The following is an 11,942-nucleotide window of genomic DNA, read 5'->3' on the forward strand; positions in this document are numbered from 1 at the left end:
GTGGTTAAACCTGAAGGAGGTGTTGTTTATAAATTACTTTACTATTGCTTTAGGCCTGGTTCACATGTATGCGGGTTGGTGGTTCACATTTGCACAGGCATAGCAGCCCATTGATTTGAATGGGCTGCTATGCCCTCATTTTCCGCAGAAAAAAGGTGCATGCAGCATTTTTTTAAAATTCAGTGGCCTTGAAATCCATCCTGCTTTTGCACCATGCGACTAACCTGCAGTTCCTGCTCTGGCAAGCTTTCTGCATTTTTTGTATACGTGGGCACGGCATTTAAAAATAAACAGTTTGCGTGTGCAGCAACGGCAGGTAAGTCGCATGGTGCAAAAGAAGGATGGATTTCATGGCCACTGCATTTTTTTAAATTCTGCATGCACCTTTTTTCAGCTGAAAACGCAGGCATAGCAGCTCAAGCCCATTCACATCAATGGGCTGCTATGCCTGTGCAAATGTGGGCCCCCAACCCGCATACATGTGAACCAGGCCTAAAGCAATAGTAAAGTCATTAATTGGTTAAACCTGCAGGAGGACCGGTGTTTTTATCTATTAATGACTTTACTATTGCTTTAGGCCTGGTTCACATGTATGCGGGTTGGGGGCCCACATTTGCACAGGCATAGCAGCCCATTGATGTGAATGGGCTTGAGCTGCTATGCCTGCGTTTTCAGCTGAAAAAAGGTGCATGCAGAATTTAAAAAAATGCAGTGGCCATGAAATCCATCCTTCTTTTGCACCATGCGACTTACCTGCCGTTGCTGCACACGCAAACTGTTTATTTTTAAATGCCGTGCCCACGTATACAAAAAATGCAGAAAGCTTGCCAGAGCAGGAACTGCAGGTTAGTCGCATGGTGCAAAAGCAGGATGGATTTCAAGGCCACTGAATTTAAAAAAAATGCTGCATGCACCTTTTTTCTGCGGAAAATGAGGGCATAGCAGCCCGTTCAAATCAATGGGCTGCTATGCCTGTGCAAATGTGGGCCGCCAACCCGCATACATGTGAACCACCAACCCGCATACATGTGAACCACCAACCCGCATACATGTGAACCAGGCCTAAAGCAATAGTAAAGTCATTAATAGATAAAAACACCGGTCCTCCTGCAGGTTTAACCACTTCTGGATCGCAAGGATTTGCCCCTTTAAAGACCAGGCCATCGGATCAGAGCGCCAGGACCAGTCATCACCAGGTAGGCCAGACACTGCTTGATGGCTATATAATAATGTAATGTGGGCTGCTAGGCGTGTGTGTGTGTATATATATATTTATTAGAGCTGCACGATTCTGGCCAAAATGAGAATCACGATTTTTTAGCTTGGAATAAAGATCACGATTCTCTCACGATTCTCTGTGTAACAAAAAAAAAAAAAAAATTGGGATAACTTTACTGTTACGTTTTTTTTTTTTTTTTTATTCATTAAAGTCTAATCATTGCGTTTGAAAGACTGCTGCGCAAATACAGTGTGACATAAAATATTACAACAATCGCCATTTTATTCTGTAGGGTCTCTGCTAAAAAAATATATAAAATGTTTGGGGGTTCTAAGTACTTTTCTAGCAAAAAAAAAACTGATTTTAACTTGCAAACAGCAAGTGTCAGAAAAAGATCCAGTCTTTAAGAGGTTAAACTTCCTTTCTCCCTGGCAGAGGGAAGGAAAAGATACAAATGTAATCATTTTTGTTTATAGTTAGGAGACTTAATGCTGAAAGGTGTTAGCTGAGTGAGTGAATGAGTCATCCAGCTCACTGAAATGTATCAATTCACAAGTCAGGCAGACTTGACAGAGAAACTCGGTATTTTAAAAATGCCACAATAACAATACCGTGGCTATGCAATACCGCGATATATCGAATTACCGAAAACCGGCATATGTCTAGTCACCGCCACATCCACCACCACCTCAACCTCCCTCCTACTCCATATGGGCCTCGTCCTTCAGAGATGAAGAAGAACATTGTTTTATTTTTCTGTTTTTTTTTGTTGTTTTAAGTTATTTCCCTATCCACATTTGTTTGCAGAGCACTTGCCATGCTCTTAATTACGTTTTGCTGCCATTTGCAGCACTCTAGCCCTTTCCTTTGGTGTTTTAGAGCCATTTTAGTGCCTTAAAGTTCGGGTCCCCATTGACTTCAATGGGGTTCGGTGTCCGGGAAAAGTTCGGTAAAAGTCCGGGACACGGACCCGGACTTTTTTTTAAAGTTCGGCCGAACCCGTCGAACACGGACATCTAGGTGTTCGCTCAACCCTAGTTGTGTGTCTCATCACCAGCTATTGCTACTTTCAGCACCTAATGGACCACCACATTGAAGGTGTGTATTACTCAATTGTGGTCAGGGAATAGAGCCCAGATGGATAATATAGCATAATTATAAACTACGGTAGTAGCATGCCAAAACCGTCGTTTGGGCAGGCCTGTGAAATAAAGAGGGCCCACCAAGAAGGAAGGAAGAAGGGAATGTTGTAGAAAAGAGGCAGTGGCGGGAGGGATAAACGATCCCATAGGCAGCCCAGAAGAGGCGGGGGGCCCGCCTTTAAATAGGCAGCTCCTCCCCTCTCACAACTCCACCTTCCCATTTGCAAGGTCTGTTTCCTTCCCATTCTTACAACCCTCTTATACTGGGACAGCATTTTAAGTTAGTTAAAAAGGTGACTTCCTAGTGGTATCACCAACCACCACAAATATTTTCCAGCAACTAAAGGTGTTAGAGCAACCTCAAGCATTCAGGCTTGTCACATGATATCCTGCCTTAAGTTTTTATATTGGCTAATAGCAGAGCTAGCAAGCAAGTTATAATACACTAACCCAGCCCATTTAGAAGATAACCTGTTCCTTTATTTTGGGTGGCAGCAATTTGACCAGTCAATTTCAAACCAAAAAGTGGATTTTTGTTTTAGGCCTTTCTGGAACCATGTTGGGAATAAAGTAATTTACAGACAAGATTTTAAAAATATTTTTTTATTTAAACATTTGCAGTTTTAATGTTACATGTTTGACTCCTGCGGTAAAGCCACAATCCTAGAACAGCAACAGCCACAGACCCAACAACCCCAGCAGTTGCTAGTGCTCTAGCCAGGTCCAGAGTGGAGTAATCCGATTGATCAGCACCTATAGGAAAGGGAAAAATAAAATTGAAAAAAAAAAAAGTTGTCTGAATTTTAACTAAAGATCCTCCCCTGCAAAAAAAAAAAAAAAAAAAAAAAAAAAAAAATCACATCTCAGATTTATTACCTTCCAGTTTTAAGATTTCATTGTCCACAGAAACAAATGCAACAGGTCCTTGAGAAGTCACTGTGTTCTTCAGAGACTGGAGTTCAGCCATTCTCCCTGAAAAGGGAAATTACATGATCAGCCTGCTTGACAAGAGCACCAAGTTTATACTGTTTTAATTTAAGGTGAGTTTTGGGAAACCAAGATTTCAGCGATTGACACCTTGGGGGGGGGGGGGGGAACCCCTTCACAAAAATACTCACTCCTCCTTTGGCCACAAGAAGCCACACAGCTGTCCATGGCAGATGGAACACAAACAGAAGCACTGCAGTGGAAGTATACCTGAAGACAAGTTTTACATATTTATCACAGCAAAGAATTAAGGAGGAAGATAGACAAAACAATTTGTATTCATTTACCAGGCCTTCAAGGGCAAGCTGGGTGGTGGAGTCCACAAATGTGAAGGTGCTGACCACAAAGCGCTTATAATAGCTTGGTATAGGTACAGCCTGTGAAGCAACTCCAACAGGGATCAGCTGGCTTATGTAGTTGTCTCCATTAAAAGGGCAACTAAAAGAAAAAAATAAAATCTTAAGATACAGAACGGAGATATGCACAAGGTAGATGGGATAGCTTCTAAACTACAGATTACCCACCTGTCAAACAAGATGGGCCATTGAGGAAGGAGTGTAGGCTCTGCGGAGTTGGTGGCCCAGCAGTCGTTTAGGACAAGGACCAGGTTTGGATCCATTCTGCCGATGATGCGAACCTCCAGGTAGACTGGGTCTCTGAGCACTTTGACCACAGGGTACTGTTCATCAGTGTAGTACAAGTCATAGTTAAAATCTGCATTACATAATGGAACATGTTAGTTACATATTAAGGGAAACAAGCTTCTTCATGTTAAGTGATCCTTCAAAACACAACCCTGGGGAAATAGCCCTAAGAGGAAGGAACAAGGCCTTCTTGAATAGCTAAAAAAATAAATTAAAAAAATCCAAAACTTATGGGAGACTATATGCAAATCATGTGAGGAGATATAAACACCACCCATGCCAAGAGGTCCAGATACAATGTTATTTGATTAAGTCAGGAGGAGGGGGGGGGGCAGAATCAAAAAATAAAAGTTAGGCAGAGTATTTTGGAGTTCAAGGCCCCCCCCCTTAATCAGGGCTTGACTGGCCAACAGTGTTAAGCCAAAAGTGAACTGAACTACTAGCATAGTCCCAAAGCTGCTAGTTTGCAAGTCGTTATGATGGACCCCGCCCACTAACAAGCCTAATCTTGATTAGGAGTACATTTTCGATAGAACCATCTTGACAGGAGGCCAGTTAGCATGCCAGACTGGTAGCCACTCGCTTGAGACTATAGTGAGCCATGCCATTTTCACACCCCTTTGTGGAGATTCCACAAATGCTTACGGCCCATTTAATTAGACATGTCCTTCACGGTGTGTTTTAATGCAAACAAGGAGTTCAGTGCCATGCAAAGCAACCGGTTACTTCTGGGAATGGTCCAGCCATGAGCACCACTTGTATGTCTAACCTTAACCAGGGCCATCTTAACGAATTGGGCATGCTGGCCAGTTGCCCCAGGGGCTCAACTTGCCCAGGGGGCCCCACCAAGCATTAGTCCCGATTCCTGTGTGCATTCTGCTGCCGAACTTAGCAGGTGGCAAGCACCTGTTGGCCCTGAGCTGCTGTCAGGCCACTTGGGCCATGGAGGGGGGAGCCCACAACTGCCTCCACAGCAACAGACACAGGACAGTCAAGTGACTGCCGTCTATTCACCAGAACCAGCCGCTTATCTTGGAAGCTTCACCAGACCCAGCCGCTTATCTTGGAAGCTGTCATTAGCCAGGCACTGCTGTACCAATAAATAGCGCCTGATTGATAATTTGCATTTTTGTTATTGTGGGTAATTGTGTAGGCAGGGCCTCAGTGCACTGAATTGCCTGGGGCCTTTGAACTCTTAAGATAGCACTGACCCCAACTATAACAGTGGCCCTTAGACTAGCAAAAGCTGCAATGTGGTGTCAAGGAGCTAAGGGAAGCTAGCATGGGCTGCTAGGGAATTCATGAGGCAGAGTATAGGTTAGTTGAAGCAGTAAGTTCTAGGCAGCCATCATACCATCTCATGTCAGTTTTGTAGTGCTTAAATGAAAACTACACTAGCCTCCCTCTGGTGGATTCCATGTTACGATCTGAGAATGGCCACCCTGAAAGGGTTTTGGACAGGCATATAACAGTTTGAGAGTTTTGACACAGCTTCGTAATGCTTGGGAATGGTTCTATTCTATGTACCCTATCCCCTTTCTACGAGGGGTCTGCATGGTCCACTCGGTCATGGAGTGCATTGGATACCCTCTTAAGGTTTTCCTTTTCTCTGGAATCCATCTTAAGGGCCAACCAGATACTGTAAAATTTGCATGTATGCATGCACTTCTTGCTCTTGTGCTATACTGCTGCAAAGAGCAAAGTTGAATCAACCACATGGAGCCCTGTTTTGATTTTGCAAAGCTTCCCTGCAAGGATAAACATTCTGGACTTTAGAATCTTATTTAGTATAGGATACAGGACAAAGGCAGAACAAATGCACAATAAACGCAGCAAGCTCTAGTGTGGTCAGTAGACTGGTATAGCACTACACATTTGTGCCAATTGGAGAGGGAGCCTAGCTGTACAAACTGAACACTTGAAGAGGAGACCAAGGAAAGGCTTCCTTCTAGCTGCATAAGCTTCAATCCTGTAACTCAGTGTTGCCCTGCAACTCCCAAGCCTAGTACTGCATCACCATCTTCAGCAGTCAGAAGTGCAGCTGTTGCTTCCAGGTGCAGACAGCTGCCATACTCCCAGGGCTGTGACAAGAGGGTGGCAGTGCCCTGGGTACTGTAGTATGTGAAGTGGGCAATGTGTACTAGAAGGGAAAATTTGAGGGTGGTAGAGGATTTGTGTAGGGAACGCTTAAGAGGCAATCATGCAGAATAGTCTGTTTTTGTAGCCAGATATGCTCATACATCATGGGAGGGGGGCACAGCTTGTCAACTTTGCCCCGAGCTCTAGATGACCTTGTCCCAGCACTGACTACACCCAACACAAGCTTTGCCCCTCTAACTGCTGTAGGAGCCTGAAGCCTCCTGGGATATGTAGTGTCAATTATCCAATAATGCAGGAGCAGAGGAGTCATTACACCTACATTAAGTGCCAGCATGGACACTTTGAAAAGGGCAAACCAAAATAATTTTTGCAGAAAGGCCGCAACCATGTGAAGTCATGTAATTAGTACAGCTTTTGCTCCGACGACTAGATTTTATGTTGCATTGCACTAGTGGTCTCTAAACTCTAGCCCTTGGGGCATTATTCCCTGCTGTCAGTGGGTCATAGTTTGCCAGACAATGGGACACTATTCCTCCCACTGATGGGCACCATTTCCCCAATAGCAATGATGGGGCATTGCTTACTCCTGATGGCAGGGTATTTTCTACTCCCACTGGCAATATGCCAGCCCCCCAGAGTATAAAGGGCAGTAAATTAGCCATTGTTGGAAAAATGGGAGATCCCTGCATTAAAACAACGCACACTAGACTAGTGGATGCATGTTGGCTTGCTCCTAGCAAGCTTTAGACTTATCCTCACCTTGTGCAATCCTCATCTCCAGCTCAAGAGGACCAGATGTACTGACAGGAAGAGGTGGTGGCAAAGTGTTGACTGTAAAACTCAGCAGCGGCACAATACCCGTTTGCATGAAGTTGCACTGCACAGTCACCCTAGAAAAACAGTACAGCATTAGATATTAGTGCATCACCCCCCCCCCCCCCCCAGTGCAACAGTATGTTTGCTCATCTTACCGCATTGTACTGTCTCTAGTAATAGAAGATCCTTGCCATGTCTGCATTTGTCTATTGGCTTCAATAGTAGCTACATAGTTCAATGGACCATTGGGCACCTGGGTTAAAGAAATATGATATACGATTCCAAACAACCAAGAATAGACAGCTTTTAAAAGCAACACCACCCACCATAAGTGTAGCACCCTCCTAGTAGGTGCTATAAAAGTTTTTTTTTTTTTGGTCTGCTTACCAAAGATTGCCAGGTAATTTTTATATTGCTACCTACCAGGGCATGATCTATGGTAGGATCTGCTAATGGTGCAGCTCAGCGGTCTAACGTTTCACACTGGTCCAATAGGGAGGCAGCCTGGCAAGTGAGGGCACAGGCATGGTTACAACCCTGGTGATGGCAGAGGAAAGTGCCTTGTTTCATGCTGGGTGACTATAAATGCCAAGGGCACATGTGCTCAGGGTCTTTGGCTAGAGAGCAGGGTCTTGGGAGGAGGGGGCAGCTGCCCTTCTGTAGAAGCTGCCATGCAGCCTTGGGTGGTTAACCTGAGGGCCTGAAGGTCAAACAAAAGCCGAACCCAGAGGTCCTGCAGAGCTGACTGGAAGGAATCCAATTCAGCCTATAGTTGAACACCAATCTGTGTCATTGGGCCCGTCATTTGAGAGCCATCCCTTCAGAGGAAGAGTCAGTAGATCAGTGTCAAAGGATGCTAGAGTGTCCTGAAGATAAAGTAGTTGCATCGAATCTGCTGCTAGAGAGCGCGCGCAAGAGGACTTCATCCATACAAGTGACAGTATGGTTAAAGCAGGGTCTGCTTCCACAAATAAGCTGGTGAGGCCAAGTGAGAGTTGTCATCTACTGTGAATAGTTCAGTTGGAGTATCCCACTATTCTACCATCCAAGTTCCACAATAGCAAACCAGATACCCTGGACTGTTTGAGTAACAAGTAAACAAGAGTAAGGATGGATGTGTGAAAAATCCTAGCTACTGTTTAGCAGATCATCTGAGACCAATATGTCACAGCTACACAAGTCTTGCAATTTCTGTATCACATTCAACACTTAAGGCAGGAGGGGGGGGGGGGGGTGTCGTCAAACTATGGCCCTCCAGTTGTTCAGGAACAATCCCCATCATGCCTAGTCATGTCTGAATCGCAGTTTTACAATGCCTCATTGGATGTGTAATTCTGCAACAGCTTGAGGGCCATAGTTTGAGGATCCCTGACTTAGGGTCCTTTCACACAGGCGGTCCGTATGTCCATTTTTCCTCCCATCTGTTTGCGGATGAAAAACAGACATAATGCATGTCGATGGGATTGCGGATGTCAGCTGATGACCATCCTTTCTGTTTTGAGATGGAAGAGAACCCCATTTTTCTTCCGTTTAAGAATGGACACAAAATCGGATGTCAGCTGTGTCATCCGCAATCCCATAGACGTACATTATATTCTTTTATCATCTGCAAGCGAATGGGATGATAGACAAACAGAACGGACCCTCCAAAAGTGCATCCGTTTAATGGACTGTGTGAAAGGACCCCTAAGGTGTCAAATACAAAGTGTGGCTTTCTGTACATGGCAAGAAACCAAGAAAAAAAGTTTTACAGGAGCACAGGATTGATGGTGCTGTGGTCTCCAAACTGGAGCCCTTTGCTTGCCTTTATCAGGCCCTAGGACATGAGACTCCTTCCACTGGCACCAACAGTGGGGGAACTCTGTGGGTAACACTGACACCAATGGGTTTTTTCCTTCCACTGATGGCACTATTCCTCCTAGTGATATTGGGTCATAATTACTCCCACTGATATAAATTAAGGCACCATTGCTCCCACTAATACTGATGAGGCACTACCATTTTTACTCCACTGATGCTTGAGCATTTTGTACTTCCCTGGCCACCCCACCTAAAGTCTGAAAGGACAGTGAACTGGCCCATTTAAAAAGTTTGGCAGTCTCTGCATTAGAGTTTGAGTACTAGTTAACAAGTAGTTAGAATTACAACTGGTCTATATCCAGCAAAAAAAAAAAAAAAAAAAGCTGGACTGGTATAACCTTTAGATACAATACTGAGAGGTTCAGGATAAGGTGCCATCATCCTCACTTTGCCAAGTTGGAATATTGGTTCATTTTTGCCCAAAAGGGTGAGATCAAGACCAGAATTGTAACAGTTAATAATTCCCCCAAGAACGTGACTGCAAGCATCCTAATGCCTCCTTGAATTTCATATGTATAATAGAGAACATGCAAAGAGGTTAGCTTTTCTAGCACCATGAGGGTCAGACTGATATCCAGACTACTGCAATACCCACCTGATATGCAGTGGTGCAGGACAATGGGAACTTGAATACTACAAATGAGTTACTGGTATCGACTGTCAGCCCACTGCAGGAGTTCAATCCAATCACACTGACCGAATTCAGAAGCAGAGATGGCATGGTCAATTCACTGGACACTGCAATCACCATATTGCCATCAAATGTGCACTGTGTGGTCACTAGAAAACAAATATTGGGTCAGTCACCAATCTAGATCACACATGCAATTATCTAGTCACTGATATTGTGACCACTGCAGTATTCACATCTATACAGGTTTTGCAGTGAAGAGCACAAAATTATACAGAGAAGATCATAAAGTTTAATGGACACCCAGAGGGTAGTCATCTTACCTGAAAGGTCACCAAGTATTGCTTAGTCTAAATAATGTCAAGTTTTAGAGACATTGGTTTGGTATAAACCCCATTGAGCAAATACATTCTAGACTGGGCTTCAAGGTCACTCGATTGTGAAATTCAAGCTTAAAATGCTTTTGGCCATGCCAAGGTACTTGCAACCTTACCTGCCAATAGCAAGTTATGTTTTACCTACAGACCTGGTCATAGGGATGTTGGTGGATACTGCCATGCTACCCAACATTAGTGGATCAAGCATTAACCTACTTACACTTATTAGCAAAGAAACAGGGCATTGTAGCATCATTTGGGGAGTAGCAGCATCCCATTGCAGCACAGGTGTCACTGGTTACAGGTGTCCCAGCACAGACGAGTCGGTCCCCTTGAGCAACTGCAGAGCAGACATCAGGGCCAGGGGCATCCAGGGCTTCTATACAAGAAACAAGAGCTTCTATCAATATGCAGAAGATCTAGATATGCAATTGGGATTAGAAACTAGGCAATTTACCCTCACTTCCCCCACCCCAAGTATTGCAATAGGCTATCTCACCATGGTGTAGGCTCTGCAATCTTCAAATGACAACAATATTAGTCAACGCGTTTCAGCCAAATTGGATTTAATCACGAATAAAGCTAGTTGGGTGAAACAGGTTGGCATCACACATAAAACAGATTTCAGAGCATACACTGGAGTGCTGGCTTTGTTCATGTGGATAAGGAGCCACTACCAGATAAGATAAACGTCTCTATTGTGAAGTAATCACACCTATTCCTGCATGTTAAAGCTACATAGTGCTCTTTTTTCAGGGGACCATGCTACGAGGATTCCCATTTAGTGAATAGATGGCTTGTTACCTTTCTGTATTGGACATCTCTTCTCCATCTTGTATTGGTCAACAGCACCATCTTCAATTTCTTCCAGAAGTATAACCATCATATATTCATCGTCCTAAAGGGGAAAAAAAAAATGCCATTACACCAACCAGAGTTGGCTCACCCCATTCTTCCAAAATGTCAGGATACAGGTCTAAAGTTACCCATTCACCAAGGATTCATAAGGCACTTATTGTACAAATGACCAAGGGCTTTCCACTCTGCCAGCACAAGTCAGGCATGTGTAGAGCCAGAACTTCCATTTCCGGTAAGGGTTAGCATACTGTACCATCCAATTTGGATGTTCCTTCACTTCTGGCCTGAAGATGCCAAAAGTGAAAACTTTTGAAGGGCATTGCCTTCCAAGATGTGCCACCAGAACAGGTGTTGCCATTTAAAACCCCTTCACCACTACTTTGATCTGGCAACAGCTTGATTTCCCATTTGCGGCAATGGTTGCCAGACTAAGATGACCCATCAAGAGGGTGGGGGGGGGGGGGGGGGACAGAATAAACCTAGGCAAATACAAGCAGAAGCTACCAAAGTGCATTGAGACACTTGCTGAAATTAGGTGCTGGGGGGGGGGGAATCCCCACTCCCCTTACTAATTAGGGGATTGAGGACCTTCATTATCAAGAGCGTCTACACCTGGGCCACCTGAGAGGGGACATGATAGCAATTTACAAATACCTCAATGGTGATCTCAGCATAGAGAAAAAGCTATTCAGTTGCAAGGATTGCATGAGGACGCAAGGACATACAATGCTGTTAGAGGAGAAGAGGAGAAGCGTTTTAAACTCAGGCAACGGGGGGGGGGGGGTCCTTTACTGCAGTGGTCCTCAACCCTGGCCCACTAACAGGCCAGGCTTGCAAGATAACTGAAATACATATCCCAGGTGATATCATTTGCTGCTCAGTGATTGCAGTACTCTAGTCTGCATCTCCCCAAGGTAATACTTAAAATCTGGCCTGTTAGTGGGCCCTGAGGACCACTGCTTTACTGTTAGGGCTACAAGATTGTGGAATTCTCTACCACAAGAGGTAGTTTCTGAGGGAAGTATGGTTACTTTCAAATGACTCTTGGACATACATCTCAAGGATCAGAACATTCAGGGGTATGAGAGATTAGGGTCACACCTACACAGGTTGAACTGGATGGACTATTGTCTTTATTCAACCTCAATTACTATGTATGAACATCCAACACAGAAATTCAGCTGGCAACTCAAATACTCCCAAGTAATATCCTTTAGTTGGCTACATCATACATACGATCAATGCTGACATGTCTCGGCCATTACAGCCTTACTCATAACATGCTATTGCTAGGAGTAAGGCTATAAC

General features: G+C 44.3%; 1 protein-coding gene across 1 annotated transcript; it reads right to left on the bottom strand.

The window, feature by feature from the left end:
* Positions 1–2,968: 2,968 nt before the first annotated feature.
* Positions 2,969–10,662, bottom strand: LOC309549196 (zona pellucida sperm-binding protein 4-like; the record flags this gene model as incomplete). The annotated part of the gene is made up of 10 exons (XM_082249312.1): positions 2,969–3,114; positions 3,238–3,333; positions 3,480–3,558; positions 3,636–3,786; positions 3,873–4,062; positions 6,852–6,982; positions 7,064–7,161; positions 9,364–9,548; positions 9,997–10,155; positions 10,581–10,662. 10 exons carry the CDS (start codon positions 10,660–10,662, stop codon positions 2,969–2,971), a joined length of 1,317 nt encoding a protein of 438 aa, XP_082105438.1.
* Between the last annotated feature and the right edge of the window lie 1,280 nt (positions 10,663–11,942).

Source organism: Pelophylax lessonae (genome assembly GCF_965119305.1).
Source record: "Pelophylax lessonae genome assembly, chromosome: 3".
Taxonomy (NCBI): Eukaryota; Metazoa; Chordata; class Amphibia; order Anura; family Ranidae; genus Pelophylax; species Pelophylax lessonae.